This window comes from Ixodes scapularis, unplaced genomic scaffold, assembly GCF_016920785.2.
Source record: "Ixodes scapularis isolate PalLabHiFi unplaced genomic scaffold, ASM1692078v2 PGA_scaffold2__306_contigs__length_199485367, whole genome shotgun sequence".
NCBI lineage: Eukaryota > Metazoa > Arthropoda > Arachnida > Ixodida > Ixodidae > Ixodes > Ixodes scapularis.
The window spans coordinates 102,623,951-102,648,053 of NW_024609857.1; the positions used below are offsets into that span (position 1 = coordinate 102,623,951).

A 24,103-nucleotide genomic window follows, 5' to 3' on the forward strand; every position below is an offset into this window, starting at 1 on the left:
TATATTCCGCCACAGTTTCAGTTTCAAATAACGTTTTCACGCCTCACTGGCTTTCACGAAATCAGGTTTAGAAAAGTTCGGGGTGTGGTATTTAGACTGCGCGAAGTTGGTCACGCAATTAAATGAGACGACGAGTGTCCCGGATGTGCTGGAATATTTTCCAGTGCAAAGTGACGTGTGACCATAGATCAGTAATTGTGACCGCCAGCCCGGGGGGGGGGGGGGGGGGGGGGAGGGGGAGGGAGGAGGACGAGGAGGGATCATTAACGTGCATCACGAAGTAGTGATCACAAAAGCATCGGATTTTGCAGCGTAATAAGTTCGAAATTTCGACAAGCGTCGACCTTCTTAGTTTAATAAGTCGAAAAATCGACTTCCGTCGAATTTCTTGATATGAAAAATTCGAATATTCGAAATCTTTCGAATCGCTTGAATCGATCATCGAACCTTCGGTTCGAAAAAAGTTCGCGGCATCCCTAATTAAAAGCAGGACATAAACGTCTGCTCTGCTCTAAAATACCAATATGTCGGCGCCGTAGCTCATTTAGTGGCTCTACTTTGACCATAGAGTCATCGTAGAGGTGTGCGGTTGTGTAATCACGACACCCTGGGGCACGTTACAGACCTTAGGTTAAACCACACTGGATAACATCACATGAGCGAATGACGTTTTAGCGAATAACGCCCCCCTCCCCTGCGCTACGATTACGCCGCTTCGCGGCGGCAGTCTGCGGCGGCTCATTACAAAAATGTTAACCCATTTGGCCCACCCGTAAACGGCGCTTCGCGGCGGCCGTCCATTAGCTAAAGTGTCATTCGGTGAAACATGGGTGTTCGCTAGAACGTCATTCGATCAAGTGGGTGCCTTCCCTCAGCTGCCGCTATGCCGTCGTTGGTTGTTCCTCGCCCTGGGTTTCCCTTGTCGCGGTGCGTGGGTAGTTACAATGATGGATGCAGTTCCCTCTACGAGTAATAAGGATGCGGTTCCTTCCACTAGAGGTATGGATGTGGCTCTTTCCACGAGTGATATGAATGACCATATCCAAGGGCGTCGATGTCTGTGGCAGGCAGAGTACGGAAAAGGGGTGAAAAAAATGTTACAGGAAGATTGTAGCTTTTTTTCAGAAGTGGGTGCGCGTTCTAAGCCTGCGTTCATAATGGCAAACTCTCTTTTCGGCCGACTTTATGAATGTGTATTCATATTTGCTACAGATGTTTCATATCTGCAAAGCAAAACAGTAAAACAGCCGTAGCTATCTTGCCTGACTGATCGGAACTGCTCCTGCGACCATTCCAGTCGTACATTTTGCGGTACCGCAATTCGAACTTTGCGTCACACGATGGCCATGCAGCTGATCAGAGGGGTTACCATCGTGTTCGAGCCGGTAGTTTCGGTTTTTCCGTGGACCCGCGAAACAAAACTTTGAGATAAGATATCTACACATAGCATAAAAAAAATAAAAAAAATACCGGACACATTTTTTACTAAAAACCGTCGTCCCTAAAATCGAGAAAATGTACCGGAGTTCCTATTCAGAAACCCAGTAGGAGTTCCTCCAGCACGCGCTTGTTGCCCACCGCCGGGCTTTCGTTGATTGGTGGATTCTCAGGGAATGCATTTGTGTGACCCTTAGGAAACGCCACACACGTCCCACTTTTGAAAACGCTAACATTTACCCCTTAACGAGGCGAAAAAAAGGAAGCAAAAGATAGAGAAAGCGAAAGAGAAAGCCAAAACAGAAAGGTGAAGGCCTGGGTTAGCGTTAGCGTTTCCCAAAGGGAACCTGTGTGGCGTTTCAAGGACGTGTGTGAAGTCCTTGACGTCGTCCTCGACGACGTCCTAGACGCCGTACTTGGCGTCGAAGTCGTCCTCGACGTCCTTCTAGACGCCGTCCTTTACGTTGTCCTTGATATCTGCACGGCAAAGCAGATGCTTCGTCACGTAAAGGCCCGTTCACACCTTTGCTTTCCGAGCGACCACTAAGCTTACGAGCGAATGCAACCGCTGCGACTTCACAACCACCGTGACGACAACTGTACGCGACGTGTACACCAGGGTGTAAGATAGACAGGTGGGGAAACGAGAGCCAAATGAGCGACCGGATTGTGTCCCCTTCGGTTTTCTCTTTTTCTGTGGCGCCATCTATGTGGAGCACCGCGAACTCTCACTCCGGGTGGGCGACCGGTGGCGACCGGCTAAACTGACGGAGATAATTTCTCGTGGATTTTCAATAAAGGAATGTCGTCCTCTCGGTTTATTTTGCGCACTTTCCCATAAATTTCCACGCAAATTCGATTCCAATTTTTTTCCTCTCGCCGCAGCGCCATCTGTCGCAAATCGGGGGTACCCGCAAGCAGACGAGCACACAATCCGGTCACGGCGCTGCGGTAGGCTTCTATGGGCCGTTTCCCCACCTGTCTCTCTTACACCTTAAACCGTACGTGAAATTTGACATATTTTAGCGAATCGTGAGACTGGCGCAACCGTGTAAATGATGATGATGATAGTGTTTAACGGTGGCGCCATCTTCTAGTAAACATGTGAAACATTCTGCAACGTGTAAGTCTGTGGCGGCTCGTGTTTCCGGTGTACGCCTGATGTAAACAAGACGGCCGACGTAACATTGGCCGGTCGGAATTTCAAGAACTGCGAAGCTAGATAGAGTAAAAAGTGTCTGAACGAGCATAAAGGTATGTGGTGTGTCTCCGTCACCTTGAACTTGAACGATCGTTCACGCTGTGTGCCATCGAACCAAATCATTTCATCTGCTCGCGGTCGCCACGGCATGCAAATATTTACTAGCATGAGCAGTTTACAGCATTCGCGATCGCTTACCGTTGTGAGCAGTCTTCGTAATGATTTGGTTCAGACTCTCGAATGAAGCAGAGTAACAGGATGGAAAATCGCCTCCCGCTGTCCTAAGCCTCGCTCGACTGGGTCGGCGAAGTCAGTCGCCGAACCGACCGCCATATTTTTTTTCACGCGAGTCGTGAACGGTTGCTGGCTGCGTTGCGGTGACGACTCCAGCGGCCGGAATGGGAGAGACGAACGAGAAGAGCCTCCCAACGCCCCGAACGACTCGCGCGCGCATACGCAGTGGCGTCGCCGATGCGTTCGAGGGCGAACCGTTCGCGTGGAAACGACCTGCTAAAACTCCCTATTAACACTTGCACGTGGTTTAGGTTGCCTTATTGATGTTTTTTAGCCGATCTGGAGCGCGAGCGCAGCGCTTCCATTTGTCCGTCGGCTGCGCGTCAAGTCGGCGCCTTTCACACCTCGAATTCTACAACAGGAGAACACACACTCAATTTCCTTTGGTCTGTGGGGTTTAGGGGTTTAGCGATTAAAGACAACAAGGGACAACTCCAAGGGCGGAAAAGGCACAATTAGAAGTTTATTGCTAATATAAATCCACCGCGCATGAAAAGATCCGAAAGATAAACTAAAACATCAAACGAAAAGAAATTAACACAATAGACATAGTATTCGCATTGCTTGGGATCCCTAAATGTTATACGCTTCCAAATGTGTCTTTCTTTTTTCTGTGGTTGTGGAGACGAACTTCCTCATGACTTGCACAAGATCGACCGCAGCAGTTCTCTCTTGGTGAACATGAAGGAGAATGAGATGAGTAAGTCGGGACTGGGACATCGTCGACCGGAGGCGCCGGAGGCCGCTGAATGATCTCTCCGAAGTCGTTCAAATAGGCGGATCAGAATCAGCATCAGGCTAAAATATGAAGCGTGAATCCCCAGGCGCTCTTTGAATCCTTCTGAAGACGGTGTCGACCGCAGGCGCCGGTGTCGACCGGAGGCACCTACTGAAGACGGTGTCGACCGGAGGCGCCGGAGGCCGCTGAATGACCTCTCCGAAATCGCTAAAATAGGCTGATTAGCATCAGGCTAAAACATGAAGCGTGAATCCCCAGGCGCTCTTTGAATCCTTCTGAAAACGGTGCTTTCCCTTTCGCTGAGACGACGAGGATTTGCTCTAGCCTCAGGAGCATGTCGGAACCATCCTGTGTGAACCGTCGTTGCACTTCATTGATGAGCCGGTCATGAACTGCATAAGAACCTTGTCGAACTTTCTGGTCGAGGTGAAGCTTTGCCGGAGACGAAACAACACCGAAATCTTCCCTCTCCTTCTTGACATCGCAGCGTTGGGGACGCAGAATCTATCGCCAAGGTCGCCCAGCCTCGGTCAAACTTGTCTCGTTTTTGAACCAAGTCCCAAGTTAACAATAGGGAGTTTTAGTGGACCGTAATTCCCCCTCCGCTAAGCCACTCCGCTACCCGGAACCCTACAGCGAAGGCCATCGGCTTGCAGGCGCAGTGGCGGTTTCTTCGTTGCGAAAGGCTTAGTAAAGGGGGAAGCACGGTATACTAAAACTTCCTAATGACTAATGGCGTTGTTTGCGTGCTTTCCATGGAGTGGGAAGTTGGAGCTCATGTTTTGGGAGAGCTCGGCAGCAACGAGAAAGCATAAGGAAGCTCTGTTTTTATTTTCTCCTGTTCAGTGGACCTCTCAACCGCTATATCGGTGAAAATATTAATCGCAATCAAAGCTTAAATAAAATAATTGGAAGGTCAATCGGTTAATTGCCCAGCCCTACTTTATAAAAAAAAGTACATTCTCGACAGCTTTTCATTTCGGAAAACAAACTTCTGATTGTTCTAACTAAACTGCAACATTTACAGACTTCGCTGTTGCTTTTATCAAGGCAAGGGGTGAAAGGTAAATAATAATGATTTCCACGTGCCGACTTTCATTGCATCCAACTCTGACTGCAGTAAACAATATGAAATGTGACATGCCAGCAATCATGCCCAGGGGCTGACGCAGGTGAATAAGTCTGTCGGGACATTTAATCGAACACCATTCCTTCAAAAGTTGTTCCACGAAGCGGCGTTGAACTGAACGCGACTTCATCGCAAGAAAAGAGGAGAGGAAAGGGGGGGGGGGGGGGGGGGCATTTGAGCTCAAACAATCATATTACCCTACTGAGGGCAGAACATAAGCAAGGTAAAGAAATCACGAAAAGACAAATATTAGTAGTTATCAGCTGCCCTCAAACATATTACATTAAACGAGATGATAAACATCATTTACTTGTAGCAAGCAGGTTCCAAGACAGCTGGGTCGACGGGATGACCGAGACGTCGGAAGCGAGAAGTTGACACCGTTGTTGGAAGGCGACTCGGGATGGAAGCGGGATATAGAAGCAGTACTTCAGGAGAGCCTGTCTCAAAATAGACACTAATTAATTAGATGTCTACAGTGGCAACGTCAACATCACAGAGCACATATCGAATGAGCTCGTTGCGCCTTTTTACGATGATCTCGCAGCAGAACTTCTGCGAAAATATGAACTTTTTGAGACTCCAGATGGCCCTGGGGTGCTGCCATTTTTAGGCCTTTGTACTCTACTTTCAACGAAAAAAACAAACAAAAAACAGCTTCGCCTTTTGTTTAGATACAATTTCGCAGTGCAAACGCTTACGAGCATAATTCCCAATCTGCTCACCATGTGGTACCGCCAGACAGTCTCAAAATCGCCGGTCTTTTAGCTTTCCGCAGTTGCAGACAAGTATATCCATGCGCCAAGGAAGCGTGATCCCCGATGCCGTCAAGATTCGGGAGAAGTGCGCGCTGACCTTGTCGGAGGGATAAACGCAATCATCGGGTCCGCCAGCAAGTCGAGACCAAGTTGGTTTCTTCAACGGTCCTTTGCACAGACTCTCCAGATGATGCGGAGCCGCTAGGATAATCCATAACTTGTTGGGAATTTCCTCCTCCGATGGAAACTCAAGCCGCCTCTTTTCGGATTATTTGCTTAGGCGGCACGAGCTGACAGAGCAAATTCCAAATAGTTCCCGGCCAAATCCCTTGGGCGCGGCCGGCCAGTGTATGCCTTGCCCAGTGGCGCGGCTGTTTCAGGGGGGGGGGGGGGGGGCAAAACACATGCCTTGCCCCCCCCCCCCCCCCCTCTGGGACCTGGGGGGGCAAGCGCCCCCCTTGCCCCCCCGGTTGGTACGCCCATGAACCCAGCCAACCCAGCTACGCTTACAAACATGGCGGACGGTTTCCTGCCCGACGCGAGGTCCACCGTCCTCACCGGAGCAGTCACGAAGATCTGCTGTGCGCCTACAATAGCTGTGTAAAGGACATCTGAAACGAACCCGTTATCCACGACTGCGTCCGTTGCGACCGGAGTGACCGCTCTGCCTTGAGCTAGCTGAGCACAGCTGGCAGCGGCGCGAGCAAGGCCACGAGGGGAACGTGATGGTGCTCGAGCCATCTTACTGTGAACCAATGTTTCGGCCACACCACGGGTGCGTGTCGCCATCTATTGGTTGAACTAACGCCTTGTTCAAGATGGCTGCCGTGGGACCGCAGCCTTAAATGTCTGGGTCAACACCACAACGATCGACTTTCAGAAACAACAAGCCATGGGAATAATTTTAATTGTCTACGCTCTCGGGATAAAATTGTGGTGACCGTTAAAATATGACGTCCGCTTCCACGAGGTACAAGTTTCGTGTAAGCATGCCCGCGTATCCCAAGCTTCCATGCTATGTCAGCGATGTGCTTGTGGTTATCTAAGACAGGCGTGGTTATGACCAGATGAGCACGTTCTGGAGGTATCCCTTGCTGACGTGCTTCGGGTCCAGATTTACGGGGCAAAAATCCGGAAAAGCCGACGATGATTGAAAGCCCAAGATGTCCAATGGAGCGCGATTCATTTTGGATAACCTGAAGAAGAAAGAGATACAAGTAGTGAGGTAAAAGATGACACATGGTACAAGGCACCTTTTTTTTGATATTATAATGAATCGAAACAAACACACACGAACACACACATAAAAAAATAAAACAGTCCGGTAGTACCGCGCCGCTCGCTGGTAAGAAATATTAAATAGGAAGCGGAAAGTGGTTAGAGCGATACATGACTTGCTGGTTTAGAGCAGTACTATCGCGGACAATATGAGCTGAAACAGCGCTCCGGCCGGCGCACGGTACTACCTGCGCCGCCTGTCGCCTTGCTCCGCACACATGGAGCACCCTGAGTCCGAGATATTTTCTCACTTGCGCTCGCTGCGCCACTGCGCTCTTCCGGCTGTCTGCAAGCGAGACGGTGGGTGCGACAGCGGGCATGTGTGGTAGGGCGGCAGGGGGAACAAAAGATTACACTTGTCGTCCCTCCTTTGGAATTGATTTACTTTACTCTATCGCGCAAAATCCCGTAGAAAAAACGCTGACTGGTAAAGATAAAATATTGAAGTGTCTTAAATTTCAACTGCGATTACCTTTTTTGAAAGTCATATCAAAAGACGTTGCAGGTTGTTTTTGCATGATTATAGGTGCATGCACAAAGTGGGACATCGTAAAATATAGGCCGAAATCTGTATGCCGGATTTAGTCCGGCTCCAAGGTTTTTTTTTTTTTTTCTGTTTCACTGATCACAGATGTTCAAAATACGGTAAGCATACATGTTACTGAGAAGGTTTTGTAACATTTTTTTTTTATTACTGGGCCCACGTTCAAGCAAAACAAGTTGCTAACAAGACACCAGTTCTTTGTTTACGAATTCTTAGTCTAATAAGGTGGGACAAACAGTCATATATTTGCCAGGAGAAGGAGATTGAAATTTAATCGAAAGAATATTTGCAGAGGACAATCTCAGACACAAACGATTAATAGTCGGCGTGGAAGTTCAACCGCACTATACGAGAAGATCGGGATGAAGGAGGCACACCTCAAAAGTATGCGCTGGTTAAAGGCGTCAAGCAGTGTGTCGCAACCGTAGCATCAAGCTTTGTTCCAATCGGCAGGAGTCCAGTTCAGGGGGTCCTGAGGCGCAGTAAAACTTGCAAAATAATTTAATACCGCGTCCTTCTCCCCTGACCCGAAACCACGGCTCTCATCCTGTCTGGTAAGAGATCATAGAGCGCGGCCACGAAGTCTGGCTCAGCCCCGAAGCCACTCCCATTCACCTCCCATTGCTTTCCACAATTTGTAGGCAGTGGCGCGGTGGAGGGGACGCCGTGGCATGGCTATCTTGATGCGCCTCTAAATGTTTTCGATGATATTCAGATCGGCTCCTTTTAGGGGCCAAGGCAGCTTCGTCAGGCAGCGCACCTAGAGGAGATACGAGCGTGACAGCGCATTTTACACTTCGGTGCTTTCTTGAAATGCACTGAAATGCATGTTAGCTGAAAACGTAAACATTGGGCTACACGGCACACGCATCGTGATGGTGGTTCCGTCGACCAATATTTTCGCTAGCAGACGGCCGGAAGAGCGCAGCGGCGCAATGAGCGCAAGTGAGAATTTATCTCGGCCTCAGGGTGCGCCGTGTTTACGGGGCGATGCGACAGGCGGCGCAGGTAGTACCGTGTACAGGCCGGAGCGCTGTTTCAGCTCATATTGTCCGCGATAGTACATTACTTGCACTACTTACGGGGAGTCGAGTACTTGAGAAGAGTGGGACGCGGGCTTAAAGCCCGCGTCCCACTAGAGCGACAGACAGAGACAAAAGACAGCGACAAGCCTCAAACCCATGCAGCATGCTCGTGATGGTATCTTTGGCAGGCGTTTAGTCGTTCGGTGCTCGCGAAATAAGCACGAGCGATTGCAAGCCTGCAAAAGATACCCTCGCGTGCATGATGCTCGTGTTTGAGCATAGCCTCCGTCAGTCTAAAAAGCGTCTCAAATCGCGAAAGACTCTGGTTTGAGGCTTGTCTTTGTCTTTTGTTCCTCTATGTCGCTCTAGTGGGACACGGGTATTAGGGTCTAGCTTTGTCCGGCATCCGTGCTCGCATCGATTGCACTGCCCCCAAAATCAACCCACTTAAAAAAAAGAAGAAAAAAAAGTACGGGCGTACGTGTTTTTTTTTTTTTTTTTTTTAGGTGGGCCGATTCCGGGGTTCGAACTCAGGACCGCTTGCTACACTCCAACATTGCATGTAGCCGCTCAACGTCTATACAGAAGAAGGCGCTGCGGTCAAATGCGTATATAATCACGTTAAACTTTGCATGCATTGGCTCAACGTTTTTAAACGAGAGGGCGCTGCGGTCAACTGCATATATAACCACGATCCATACCACACATTCTCTTTCTGACATGGACCGTTGACTTAAGCGGTGGAGATGCCTTCCCACGGCTTCTAGCGGATCCAAGCTAGACCGCTAGAAGAACCACTGGCTCTGCATTTCACCGACCATAAAGCAGTAATAATGAAGTCGAAACGCAACCCGGAACTCAGCACTACCTGTGAGCAATAACCCGGAACTCAGCACTACCTGTGAGCAATAACCATCAGCACTACCTATGAACAATAAAATCAGTATCATCAGCGCACCACCAGAGCTTCGCCCCAATCAACATCATTCACCACGTAGAGATGCGGCCACTTTTTTGTTTTGTTTTCACCACAGCTCGCGCCTGTAACCACCACCGCAAAAAAAAGAAAAAAAGAAAAAAAAAAACATTAACAATGATTTTAAAAACATGCGTTAAAAAGCTAGGCATTATTAACGACACAAACTATTGGAGGGTGGCTACTGTTTCAGAAAAATGACACATTCAGATTAACGAGAAAGTAACTTCTTACTTTAGAGCTATGTATGTAAAGCGTTCCTTTGATTCTCAGTAACGAGTAACATACTTAGTTCCTTTTAAGCGAGTAACGAATAATAGTATTTAATTACTTTTTTCCAGTAACTTGTACATGTCTTTACTGTCCGGACATGGGTGATTTGAGTAAAAATTTTTCTCCCTCTGGTTCGAAGAGAGGAGGCCTGAGCGCGCAGAGCTCAATGCTTCGTGTCACTAGTTGCGTGCAATACAGGCGAAGGTAACGCCAGGCGAGGGGACATTTGCTATGTTGAGACTTAAAGAAATAAGAAAAATGTTGTGCCTCTAGTCCGCTCCCGCTTTCGCACCGCAGGCTTATACCCCTGTCAGACGGGCTAGTTTAGTGTCACTACAAGCGAGTGCACTTCGCCCTTAGTGTCATTTCTGTAGTGTGTCACACGGCTCCTTCCTGAGGAACACACATGGCTTGGAGTGAGTTTGACGAACTCACTTCGCTCGATCGAGTGCGTGGCATCAATAGGGGTGTTTCAACAGTAAAACATAACACAGAATCCAAAAGGGTGGCGTAAGTTTTATTTTATAAAGAAAAAGAAATTCGTGAAAGAGAGGACATGTAGAAGAGTGGCATTGCAAAAAAAAAAAAAATAGATTGATGGACTTGGAGTTTAGGCTGATCTGAACCAAGATTAGCGCAGCGCGAATCGATAAAAGACGACGACAAAGTCAGTCATTCAACGGCTATCTTGGTTAGCAGAGAATGATGGAGCGTGCTTTTGTTTCAGCATGTAACTCTTCGAGACAACAGGATAATTATGATCTAATTAGGCAGTTTCAGGGCCTCCTCGTAGACTTCCATAAAACGAAGCGAAATGCCAAAGCTGGATCTGCTCCGTTCATTATCTTGGCTGGCGATGATCGATCAGAATCATCCAATTGGCGTAAAAATCGTTCATTAATGTAACGTTGTTTTAGAGCACAGCTCCTAGGAACCCGTTTCTGAGTTGAGCGGCGTCGGCGTAACCGCGCGTTGCATTAAAGGCTGTTTCCGAAAATGACGTCACGTGTGACGTCACGAGCGTAAAATGTTCCCGCTAAATTTTGCTGTAAAAGATGTTGCTACGTTTGGTGGAAAATTGTTATGCTAAATTTAGGGGGAAAATTTTACCCGTGTGACGTCACGTGACGTCACACTTAAAATCTCAGGTGACGTGTCATGTGACGTCACACGTCAATTCAGCGGGAAAATTTCCCGGCTTAATTTAGCGGGAAATTTAGCGAAAGTTTTACGCTTAGTGGGATGGGAACAGGAGAGAAGGTTGGGAGGGTGCGGAGGGGAAGCAGCTGCATACCCTCCCCTTCGTACCCTTCCCTCCTCCTCAAGAGCTGCGCTCCATTGTGGCATTACAGAGAATTGTAAACTGCATTTTCTTTTTTTTTTTTAACGTGCCTTTATTAAGGGGTATCGGTGGCCGAGGGGGCTAGCGGCCACCAGAAGGGGCTACGTGGAGAGAAAGCTCGCGCTGGGAGAAGGAGAACCCAGTGATCCTGAGCTCAATCCCCAGCCCTGCCCGAAGAACACACTTCCAATGAAGTGAGTTCGCGGAGCACACTACGCTCGCTCCGGTAGACCAAGTGTGTAATCTCGATAGCAGTGTTCAAGGAGTAAAAATAATAGAGGAAATTAACGCTGCGTAAAATTAGTATTATTTTTATAGGAGTAATATTAGATGCGCATTTGTTTTCTGTTGGCAGGAAAGTAGTGCATTGTAGAAAAAACAAGCGGCTAAACTAGTTTCCAGCCTTGGCCCCTGCGCGACGGCCAGCGACGGCCAGGAGGCACCTATACAAGACTTCACCAGGAATCTGAACGTGGCAGGAGAGACGCGAAAGGCTTGCTTGAAATGGAACTCGCCCAAATGGGGCAAAGTGTCTCCGAACCACCGTTCGTTCCTCTGGAAAGTCCGCCGTTTTCGATTGATCACGGGTAGGCTGTCAATCATGAGAGCGGCTATGATGAAGGCATTAACCTGCGGCTGCTGATCGATGTCACTTGAAATTCTTGCCTGTGCGTCGGCATCCAGATCCAGCTGCCTCTCATCTGAAAGGCGTCGGGCTCTCACGGAGAAAAGTAACCCAACCACGCGCTTCCACTGTCCAACATCGCGGATATCGCCCTCCAGCTCGTCCTCCACACACTCCATGATGTCTCGTTGTGGCGAGTGGCGACTGGCCGAGTGGGCTCGCGCACACTAGCTCGGAGCACGCGGAGCGAAAGCTCGCGCTGCAGAGCCCAGGAATCCTGGATTTAATTCGTACCCCCGCTCGTTTCGATCTGGATGAGCATCGTACCGGCGTGCGGACGTGTATCACTGGCTTGTAATGGCTAATCGTAATTATCAATTAAGATTTAAATTTGGATTAAAGCTCGTGACTTAGCGCAACAATGTGTGGTAACGTGTTTCTAATAAGACGACAAAGTTATTTATGAAAAAATGCGTATGCACTCTGACATTTTGCGTGCCCATTACTTACCCATCGTCATTGCCATCATTTTGGAGTGACACTAAGTTTTTCCGTGTCGCACCAACACACTTGGAGTGTGTTTCGACCGGTTGAAGTGCACTCGCTTGTAGTGACACTAAACTAGCCCGTCTGACAGGGGTATTAAAGCCCATTTAAAGTAAAATGAACTGGATCCTTGGATCAAGTGGAAATTTCTTGGAAATGCCAACTGAAAAAGCACTAGGAAGACTGGGAAGGAGGAGAGAAACTTCCTTTCCTCTCAAACGTTCCTAGTCCTCTCCCTTTCTGCCCTTGCCCTCCACTGCCCTCCTCTCCCGTCCCGCCTTCCTGTTGCTCGCCCTTTCCTTCTCTTCGCTTGGCGTTCCCTCCGCCTGCACTGCACACAACTAGTGACATGGAGTATAACCGGCGGCGAGTGCACACGGTCCCGTACCTTTGACTCTAGTGGCGTCAATAGTTGTGACCGAGTGTACTATTCTCCATCTCACAAACATTTGCTGCGCTGATAAAGGCGCAAGGGCGTGCGGCTTTGGAAAGCGGCTTTTATGCGGGAGTTCTCGCTCAAACAAAGCTTGCCACTGAGCTCGACTGTGCCTTTGTCTACACTGCAGATGCTTGTGAGAAGAAGTATAAAAAAGAAGGCAAACAACAAACACATAACACATCTCGTCTGCCCTACCTATGTATTTTACACGCGTTAATTAAGGGCATATTCACCGAGCGCCTATCTGCAAAATGTTTTGTCTGCCCCCCAATAGCTCGAGGGAGAAAAAAAAGGACTTTTTAAAGCCACGCGCTGGCGTTCGCTCTCTGAACGTATTTATCGTGAACCAACACAGCATAAACACAAGCCCATTGAGGAAGTGGGAAGTTTTACGTGACAGGCAGCTTCCACGGAACGTTATTATCGGAGGATCTACGCCTACGCGGTTGGCAAAAAAAAAAAATAGCTAAATACAATTAGCGATTCGGTAATCGTGCAACCCCGATAGTTAAACGGCCATGAGGGATGGAGAGGCCAAACAACGAAGACGAAGAGCCATATACTGGCTCGGCTAACTATTTTGTAATGGGACGTGCGATATACGCATGCTGCCGGTACGTACAAGTTTCCGCAAATGTCGTCTAGGAACTTGAGGTATTGAGGCCTCAGGTTGTGAGGCTCCAAGATGGCCTGCAAAAAATAAACGAACGAGGAAACACCGTACGCTTTAATGTTACCCATCAGAAATTAATCCTATTTTTCCTCCTATTATACGCCAACACGCGGCCCTGATGTCACGCCTTGCGGTGCCGCTGTTATCCACACGGCGCGTGCGCAGGTTTCTATGCACGTATAGTGCGTAGAAACCTGGTGTGGGCAAACGCGGACTTGTTCGTAAACAGCGTTTCTGCATATAACATGGCAGGCACGTAGCCAGGGGGGAGGGGGGGGGGGGGCATGGGGCCCGGCCCCCCCCCCCACGAAATCTTCCATTTTGCTGGGACCTCCTCCTCCTCCTCCTCCTCCTCCTCCTCCTCCTCCTCCTCCTCCTCCTCCTCTTCCCCCCCCCCCCCTCCCCCCGAAACAAAATCCTGGCTACGTGCCTGCAACATGGCATTGTTCGTGCTCACCTACTGCGAGCTCCTCTCGCAAATTTCTCTTCGCCTGGATGAGACTAACTCACTAAGCTACGCTTCAAAGGAGCCACAGATCAGCCACCTTTTAAATCATGGTTACCAGTTATCTATGAAACTAATTTATCTGAAATCGCAGCAATTCGGTTTTCGTCCTTCCGATTTCGTGAAAACGGTCCGCGACAGAGCGAGTTTCCTGGCACTGTATCTATAGAGCTAGGGAGGTCGCTTTTTTGTTTTGTTTTATCGTAATGTTGGTTAGTTGCGCTTGTTCTGCACTAACCAGCAAAATGGCGGAGCTCACAAGAAAATGGGGAAATAGGCCGCCGATTAAGCGTAGTTTGTTTAGTAGCTCTACTCGGATGTGCGAATATAATCTCACCTCTCGCTCGGTTTATTACTAACTGGAATTTTCTCACAGACGATATTGCTACCGAATGTGATGTAACAATAATAATAAAAAAACAATATGTACGGCTTTGCTTTTATATTTTTTTATGTCTGGTTTTGTTTGTTATTACCCGTCAGCGATACTCATCTACGTGTATCGTTAATTAGCGTATATTATGTTTGTGTTTTTCTTCGCAAGGGGGTATTGATTAATTTATTCGACTACATGTTTGTTGGTGCGGATTTACACCCCTTAGTTCGTATTCAGGGCATTCTGATTTTTTTTTTTTCCCACACCTGCTCATGTAAGAGATTCATTGTGCGTGTCTTTGAGAAAAATGGTCTTAAACTCGATTTCAGTGTACTATATCTTCTCAAGAATGTTTTGCAAGTCAAGAACAGGACGACAGACATCACAGCTACGATATGCATCACCAACTTTCTCGAACATCAGCGCCTTGCGGCGGATGTCCAACAACAACTGAACAACAACAAACATCGCAATGTTCCCCGAAAATATTTTAGATGACAGTCATAACATAACAATAAGCAGCATTAAATATTTTTCGCGCGTATAGTTCTTTTATTTCACGGCTCCATAGTTCCTTTGCATTGAATACTATAGACCACATTCACAAAAAATGATAAATTTCTACCTTTCTTGACGAGAGATCAGAATGTTCCCGTGGTCTGTAATAGACCGCTCTCACTAAGCGTTCCCCGCATGCGTGACATCGCAATAACTGTAGTTCACAGAAGACAGGTGCCAGTGCACGAGACGGCTCGTGTCCTCTCATGCGTTGCTCGCGCACACCATGAGCGGGGCTGTCGCGCGTGCAGAAAGAGTTCCCATAATGCATGCCGGCAGCGGTGGAGCAACGAAACTGTCTAGTAAGATCGGTCTATTCCTCGAGTGTTATAGAACGCAAATCAATTAAAATCTTGATATTTCCTTGAAGTCTATTTTTGATTCCACGGAATGTCCCAGAAAGTTGGTCATGAACGTAACAAGAAACAAAACCGGAATTGTGGAACAGGAGATAATCTAGGGGCAAAATTCAAAGCGAATGCCCGTTTTTGTTTAGTTGAAAGAATTTTCTTTATTGGCTTGTTACATCACTTAGATCTTCTCCTTTCAGAATAGAGATTTTAAAGCGCACTTTGCACTGTAGTGTACTATTGGCACTAGAATTTATGCCTACGTAAAAAGGATACTCACGGCATAAAGCATAATCCCCGTGCAGAGCGAGTAAAGAAACACCGGAGCGTTGCTGAACTTCGGAACCAAGTTTTCGTCCGCGCTCTTCAAATACGCCAACTAGAAAAATACGAAAAGGTTTCTCACAGGTGCAAACACGAGTTTCAGTTTCATGGCGTCACTCCAGGGTCCCTAATCCGGACACATGGCGAAAAAGTCGGCGAGAAATCTGGCGGCTATGATTGGCCGGCGCCAAGGTCAAGTGCGGCGTTGGCCAATCAGGGCCGTCAGATTTCTCGCCGACTTCTTCGCCAAGTGTCCAGATTAGGGCCCCACAACCGAAATACACAAATGTAAAATTAAACGCCCCTCTTTGCGTCCCGGCGTTCCGCACACGGAAACGAGATCTTTGAGCGCTCATGTTGACAGAGAACTCCGTGAGGTTTTAAATACAAACACCTTTCATTTTGCCGCTGTTCGTTCAATGACCGTCACTGCATGATGCCGGGGCAAATCCTCTTGTGCCCTCTAACCCCCACGGATGCTGGGCTCAATTCCCGCCTCTGCTCGTTTCGATGGGGATGGATATCGTCCCGGCAAAGCGAACGTGTATCAATATACTGCGTGATGCACGCTCAATAACACAGGTAGGCAGTTGTACCGCACAGCTCCGCTTCTAATCTACCGCGTGAACCACTGCGTGGCCATACTAGCCTCACACTAGTTAAGCCTATACCTTTATTTATGATTTTATTTGACCAACTGCGGTTCGTAACATCATGGCCACGCGCAATTCAGAGTAAAACAGAAGGAACGACAGGGCCCTGTGGGCGGCCATAGGTCGGCATGCGGTCAAGGCATATAGTCAATAAAACCCTCGTAGCGTCCACCGCGCTACGTACAAGTCACGGAACGTTGACCAGCGCACCAAAAGATAGCACGGTATAAGCACCTCGATGAGCTTCCAGAGGAGGTAGAGGGAGGCGTTGGAGTTTGGTGCTGCAACGGCCGCCAAACCAGCTGCACTGCCAGCCACTAAGCCATGCCAGTCCCGCTGGCCATTGCTTGCCCAGCGGAGTGAGCAGCTCAGCAGCTAGAAAAAGAAGTCGACATAGTATATAATCATTATCATTGAAATAATATAAAATTCCCAATTATATTCACCGACCGCGTTAACACACAAAGGTGACATTAGTCGACTTATCGAAAGGAGCCGACGCGTGTGTCGATTCCCCTCTTACGTGTAGAGGTGCATAGTATAGCAATTCACTCAACATATGTGCGCTGATAGAACGGAGAAAGCGACGGGAAGGTATAGCATAAAACCAGTGTTGGGTAAGGTACATATAAAAAGTACTTCTAGCAAATTACAAAGTAAATATCAGGTTATGTGCTTCCGAGTAAAGCAGCAAATACACCAGGCGCAATGTACTCGAAGTAAAGTACTTCTTTTTTTTTTTTCTTTTTTTTTTTTACTTTTACTTTACAATTACCTTCTAACATAATCTTTCATTGCGGAGAGAGCATGGCCAGGAGCACTAGGAGAAAGCACAACGTCAGCCCCGTAGCTTCCGCAAGCAATCCTCTCGTGGAGGAGTGTCCTCCCCTAACATTTTTAACCTCCCTGCTTGCGCTGATTGAGCGAGAAGTAGCAAGACTTCGATATGCTGCGCGAAAGCCGCCCCCTGTAGAAACGGAGTAAAGCGCGAGACACATGCGCGAAAAATCCATCCGATCCGACGTCCGATCCGGCAATGCGACTGCCTGATCCGAAAAATTTGGTCGCTTCAGACGCCGGATCGGCGATCCGACGTGCGTCCAACGCGCCAGATAGTTTCGCACGGCGGACGGATTGTCGGATGCGTCCAGCCAATGACAGCACAGCTAGAGCGAACGTCATGATGACGCACTGAGTCTGGCGGGACGAAGCGAACGGCGAGGGGAAGCCGGAAGCGTGGATCCCGCTGACCCATTCGAGAAATATGGCTTCGGCAAAGAATGCACGCGCTAACGAGAACGAGCTTCTAACTTCGCTCGTGTGAGCGAAACCGTCAATCTAGGACCAGAGATCTGTGAACGCGGACCTCCGCTGGAGTGCTTGGATCTCCTGGGCGGAGCCGAACGGATAGTCGTGTCGCATGCAAGTTCGGAAGTGTGTGTCTCAAACTGTCGCGTGTGGCGATTCGGAGCGGCGTTCGTACTGTCGGATCGGACGTCGGATCGGACGATTCTGCCGTCCATGTGTCTCGCGCTTAATGCGTCGTCTGCTCGCGTTTATGGCGAGAGTAGAACATCCCCCCCCCCCCCCCCCCCCCCAACATTTCTTCAGAGTTGACAAAGCCTCATTTTGTGATACAAACTTAACAAGACCAAATTTAAGGAATGTACTTTGAAGCCGGGAGTTGTACGTCCTTCGGAAAATAATAATAAAAAAAAAACCTTAAAGGGAAGATGGGGCACTTCTACATTTGAGAAAAAACGCTTGAATTGCTTTCATTTGACCTTTAGAATAACAGATATCAAAATTTTATTTCAATGCGACGCGCCGGGGAGCCATAAGAGTAATTTCAAAATAGTGCTGAAGCCCCGCCTCCCTAGCCTTGGGCAGCCTAAAGATCCGTCGATGACGTCACGGACAGCGACTGTCTTTTGCGTTTTTCCTCGCGCTCAACAATACTTACGCAGCAAATAGTTTGGGTATTCGGGTTCACGGGGTAAAAGTACACTAGAATTCACTTCTAACTCATTTTTTCCAAGCTGACCCCTAAAAGAAAATTAAACAGCCTTAGGGGGAGGGAGGACACGCGTGCCGAAAAATTAATTTTACGCGAAAAAAAATTTTTTTTGAGAAATATTGACGGCGCGAGATGCGATTTAGTCGGCAGTTACGTCCTTTCCACTTGTTTTCTCTCTCGGCATTTCGGGCGCGTGGAGGTGAGGTGGATCGGCTTCCCCTTCACGACCGAGATGGTCTTTTCCAGAATGACCCGTGACGTCGTGGACTTTGCGCGTAGAATTTCAAATAAATCTCTTGCAGTCAATATTGCTCTAATTTATTAATTTTTTGCGTAAAATTTATTTTTTGACACGCGTGTCCCAATTGGACTGTTTAAATTTTTTTTTTTTCTCTTCTGGGGCCCATTAAGTAAGGTACAAGCGTGCACATGCTCAGAGAATGTACTTTAAGGAAAGGACAAGTTTTCTAAACCTTCTCGAAGTAGTACTCCAAGTACAATGTACTCAAAGTACTTCCCAACACTGCACAAAACCAAGCGCAGCTTCCAGTGTTCCAAGGAAAAGGGGGTTAAAGTATGTGGAGGAAAAGAGCATCCTCAACTTCTCGGCTTTCATTCATCCTTTCAAAACTCGTTGATAGAGTTTTCAATAAAAATTGCAGACCCGAGTTATGAGTCATTGTGACTTGAATAATTTCCGTCATAGTGTTTACCCGCCGTCAACTCAGCCGCCACGTGTATGTTGATTTATTTGTAAGTAAAAGAGAATGAAGTTGTTGCGTAAGCACAACTTCATTCTCTATGAAGTTGTGCTTCATAGAGAATGAAGCACAACTACCGAAACCAAAGTTTGCTGAATGCATGTCGTTTTGTATCGCTCATCATCTCTCTACACTAGATGATAGCACGTGTTAGCATCTTTATGGCTAGAAATAAATTAATGACCCATTTTACGTCATTTGGGGGGAAAATGTTTCCTATTCAACACTCTAAAAAAAGGGGGTGTAGACGTTACACCCCTTGTCCCATATACGACACCCCAAAACGTCAGTTGGATGTACAGGGCGCTGACGTGGAATTGACTTCCCTAACTTTTGCGAGAGGGTTGATGACGGTGCGATATGACATATAAAACAGCTAAAGTACGTATCAAAGTCCACAGGAAAGAAAACGCACAGGTTTTGCAGTTGAGCCGACAAAATCCCGAAAACTTTTTTTGCAGTCAGTCACACTTACATTAACTATTTTAATGAGTTTTACAACTCGGCTATTAAACCGCTCGTGAAATTTGGTAGCGTCGGTGCAACGTCTGTGCGCTGTACATCCAACTGAAGTTTTGGGGTGTCGTATTTGTGACAAAGGGTGTAACGTTTACATCCCCTTTTTTTTTTTTCAGAGTGAAGCGATTTCGTCTAACATTAAGGCAAATGCGGTATGAGCCCCCAGCCCCCCCCCCCCCCCCCCCCCCCCCGAATCAAAATCCTGGCTACGTGCCTGAGCCGAAGAAATATTAATTGATAGAAGTGTGTTCTCTTGAATCTAGCATTCCTTTACACCCGGATAATATATTTTTTAATATAGTAAACGCTGCAAGATTTAGCTCCGAATTTCGGAGAATCGAGAATCGCACAAAAATAAACTCCGAAGTTTAGGCAAAAAATAAACTAGAAAAAACACCCTCCAAATATGGCGAAAAATAAACTCCGAAAACACGAAATATTATTTATTACCAAGACCCATTTAGACAGTCAGCCAGTTGCAATGGTGCCAGTAGCACATTTTAAGGGAATGCGTGATTCCAGACTACTAAGACGCACGAGAAGATAAACTCATCCTAGTTCGAAAGCTAACCGCTGAGGGGTGTTGTACAGTAGGCTGCAACATGCCTCTCCACATCAGTAAATAAGTCGACGAAGATTCGGAAAAAAGGTCCTTCATGGGGCTGGTCGCGTCTGCTGACCCTCTTGCGTGCACAAGTGAAATAGCCCAAATTCCTTATTTTCTTTTTCATTTATTGTCCGATATATTGCCACGGGCGTCGGCGAGCGAGCGCGTGCGTGGCCGAGTGTGCAATGAAAAGGAAAACAAAAAAAAACGTTCAGACTTTCCACTGTTGTGAAGAAGGAAGACCAGCGGAGCTGTACTCGATACACTGCCGCAACGCGCACGCGCCCGATTCCCACTTCTCCTCGTCCGACACGCCGCCGCCGGCCCGCCGATCGTGGATACGTCTCCGGCGATCCAGTGTCGGTCGCACACGGCGCAGTTGACGCCAAGCGGGTTCTCCACGAACTCCCTACGGAACCTCGCCGTCGCACCCGGGAACTGTTCAGCCGGCGTGGACTGCAGTCGTCGCCGGGCCTCGCGCTTGCACTTGGCCTCCGTGGCACGATCGTCGTCCGTGGCGTTGGCCCGCCGGCGCCCTTTACATCGCTGGTTCTGTTCTCGGCGGCGGCTTTCCAGGCGAGCGATGTGCTCTTTGGCAAGGGAATCTGAAGCGCTGGACGCATTGGAAGTCGAGGCGACAGCGGCTTTGCGGCGGTTGCGGACCCATTCGCGCTGCTGCGTATACGTCGCCGCTCCTTCAGCAGCCTGTCTCCTTTCCACGAAAGGGCGCGCGGCCGACCCATCGTGAGTCCAAACCGAAATTGATAAGGGCGTAGGAAACAGCGCGCAAAACAGACGAGGACGAAGAAACAAACGTGACGAGCGCTGCGCTCGTTACGTGGGCTTCTTCGTCGTCGTTTTTCGCACTGTTCCCTACGATGAATTCCCACCAACGCGCCCAACTATCAATTGTTGCCCAAATTGAACCACGGGAGGCAAATAACTACGCGCCATGCTTGACAAAACATCCATCTTCTGCTGTGGGGGTGCGTCTGAATCGGTTGCCCTACGTGCTTTCGAGTCACCCAGAACAGGGAGATTGAACAACGAAACCAGACCTAAAGTCGGTGACGGGTTAAGAGTTGAGAGGAAGCTCCTCCCACCTCTTTCCACTTTAGCAGAGCGAACGCTGGCGAGGAGGCCACCTGTACTCCAGTGTTCACACTGCTAAAGTGGAAAGAGGTGGGAGGAGCTTCGCCTGAAGGCTTAACCTGTAGTCCCGTGCAGGAAGATAAGCCTTTTCCAAAGTTCGCAACTGTTCATGACTGAGGATTTCCTTCTCTCCACTCACTTCCTTCACAGCGTTCGCTCTGCTAAAGTGGAAAGAGTAGATGGTTTTCTGGAAGGGGCTTATTCTGCTGATCTTACAAATGACCGTACTTGGAACCAGCCTCAAGTTTTTTTTTCTCAGTATTATGACTTAAACATCATGATTGAATTGGCGATGCAACGATTTTTGTACTTTGCGCAAATACCGCTTAGAACGAATCCCTGACGTTAATGACCTGCAAAGCACCCGTTCGTATTTCACCACACGCAATAGAAGTCGCAGAACAAAATTAAAGGAAAACGAGCAGCGTTCACCCCCTCAACTCGCAACCAGGACAAGCGGCCACTTGATCTGGAGGCAATTATATGCCGCCATTTTTGATCATAGCCAGGCGCTGGGGTTTGCAAGGCACAGGGCACGCGCTGGGTTCCAGACATTGTTATGGTTCGGCTATTGTCTTCATTGCAGCGATTGGACACGGGCCACTACCCGAATTCTTTTCGAGCTATCGATTGTCACGAGTCCAAATCGAGCGCCCACGCAGTGCTCGGGTTTAATCTATGAGCCGTATTTAAATATCGTCACTGCTGGCAGTCTTGGGCAGTAACTAGTTACTAGTAACGCGTTACCGGTATTTAGTTACTTTTCCGGTAACTTTTACCTGTAACGCGTTACTTTTTAACACTAGTAACTTGTAACTGTAGCACTGTTACTTTTTTATTGGGTAACTGTAACTGTTTAGGCCGTTACAGTTACTTTCTTTTTACTATATAAATTAGAATCCACTGCCGCGGACATGAACAAATTGCCATCTTGATGTATTTTTCTCCAAGCTCCTCGCTGATAAAAAAGAAAAGAAGAAGCGTGGTCACGGATTAAACAAGCAAGAAATCGCCTGGTTTAGCCCACGACCGAGAATGGACGAGGGACGAGTAAGCACGAAACTGAGAGATAAAGGAAGCGGCGCCTACGGTGGTAGGCGCCGCTTCGGTGAAACAGACATTGTTTGCCTACGGCCAAACAATGTTTGGCTCACTCTTCTTTCGTGGGGACCATCTCCGGGTGTCGGTGGTCGTGTGATATGTCTCAGAGTATTCCATATGTGCTGTGTCTGGGATGTGTCCGTGCTGTCTTTTTTACACCCAGCCGTTCGCCGTCTCCTCATCTCTATTAGTTCTTAAGGAAGCCGTCCCCATATTGTGGAAAAAGCCGGCGCTTGTTTAACTTATTCATTCTTTTCGGAGGCTCTCGAGTGAACACGACTACTACAGTTGGCGTTTCGGACATAGACGCCGGGGTGGTCGGTACACTCTTAAAGCACCAGAAGTTAATTGTCTTCTTTCCCCCTTTATTCTTTCGAAGCTGTTTGGCCTGCATCACGATCATCTGGTGGGCTAGTTGGTTGATCATAATGTTTAGGCCTGCTTCCCAGTATATCCCATAAGGGATATCCTCATTCGTTTCGAAGTGAAATATCAACCAAAACGTTCACTGACGCGTGCCGGTGACAATTTTGAAAAACGGTTGATTCTAGGCTATAACAATTATTGCAAATAAATTATGCACATCAAAATGCTGAAATGGCGAATGACGCAAAAAACAAAAGAAACACCCTTCGGGTTCAAATTTTTTCTAATATCTCAGTTTACCTTTCTTCTCACTCTAGTGTAACAACTAAAATATTATTGTTTTGGTTTGTGATTCCTTGAGTCCAATTTTCGTACTGTAACGAGAAAGTAACGACGTTACTGATTTTGCTGTAACTGTAACTGTAACACGTTACTTTTTTGAAACCCGTAACTGTAACTACAGAGTTACTTTTTCCCCATAGGTAACTAACACTGTTACTTTTTACTGGTAACGTGCCCATGACTGGTCACTGGGCAGTACTGCGACCGCCCAGCTACTTCATCAAATTTTGTGAACGAGAGATTGAATGACAACGATCGCTTTTGAATCAGGCGCCCTCCCTATGGAGGAGGATGTGCGAATTATGGGACTCCTTGCACCAAAAAATAGCTTTCAATATATCGTTAAAAAAAAAAAAAAAAGGTTTCGACAAATATAACAAAATACCGAAGCATTGCAGAGTATCGCGATACAAGGAATATATCGAAAATGCATTTCACTACCTAGATACGAACACATCTTTCAAAAGTAACTCGATACAGCTAGAGATACGGCTACTCAAAGTATCTCTAGATATTATTGCGATACATCCTGCCCAGTCCTGGATAGCTGCTACTGCGCATAGTAACATCCACTTCTATGCATATTACTATTTATTTACTCGATCATTTACAACACAACATTGTTATCACTGAAATATGTATGAAAAGGAACGCTCAGCGCACATGAGTCAACGTGCCTTCCTAAGACTAAATCAAGACAGGTACCGTTAAGAGTGGCGAGTTACTTTACATTTGATAATACACGCAAACCGAGTTCTACGGTGAGGAATGTAAAGCGGCGTCCCCCGCCAACCGTACAAGACACACTGCCGCCTGACCAGAGCCAAGTGCGCCCCCTCTGCCTGACGTCACGAAACGGTGCACGCGCGAGCGCACGTGAAACGGAATTTTCTGCCGAGCACAAAGCCGACGCCGCGAATACAACTGAAACGTACCTGCAACGGGGCTACTGCTGAAAAATACTATAGAAGAACCATAGATGTCACATTGTAGGAAAAGGAAAAACCGGGCAGACCTACCTTGTAGATGCCGGTGAGGCCGCCCAAGAAGCACGCGCTGCGCAACGAGGACGGGCCCAAGACGTGCGCCAGGAAAGGACGCCGTCGACCCGGTAACCGTTTCAGGTCACCGAGCAGGCTGATGCCAAAGCCTACCGCCCAACCCAGCGAGGCGAACTTGGCCATGTTCTGTAC

The 24,103-nt window shown here is 47.9% G+C and overlaps 1 protein-coding gene across 1 annotated transcript in view; it reads right to left on the bottom strand.

Moving 5' to 3' along the window:
* Nucleotides 1-6,453: 6,453 nt before the first annotated feature.
* The window catches only part of LOC8028071 (transmembrane protein 135), a 69,148-nt gene continuing 51,498 nt past the window's right edge, over nt 6,454-24,103 (bottom strand). Inside the window, exons 9-13 of the mRNA XM_029970239.4 lie at nt 23,930-24,097; nt 16,280-16,420; nt 15,349-15,447; nt 13,229-13,296; nt 6,454-6,754 (exon numbers count right to left, since the gene is read on the bottom strand). Coding sequence (XP_029826099.3) covers nt 6,616-6,754; nt 13,229-13,296; nt 15,349-15,447; nt 16,280-16,420; nt 23,930-24,097 — 615 coding nt within the window. The 3' untranslated portion in view covers nt 6,454-6,615. The remainder of the gene's footprint in view (nt 6,755-13,228; nt 13,297-15,348; nt 15,448-16,279; nt 16,421-23,929; nt 24,098-24,103) is intronic.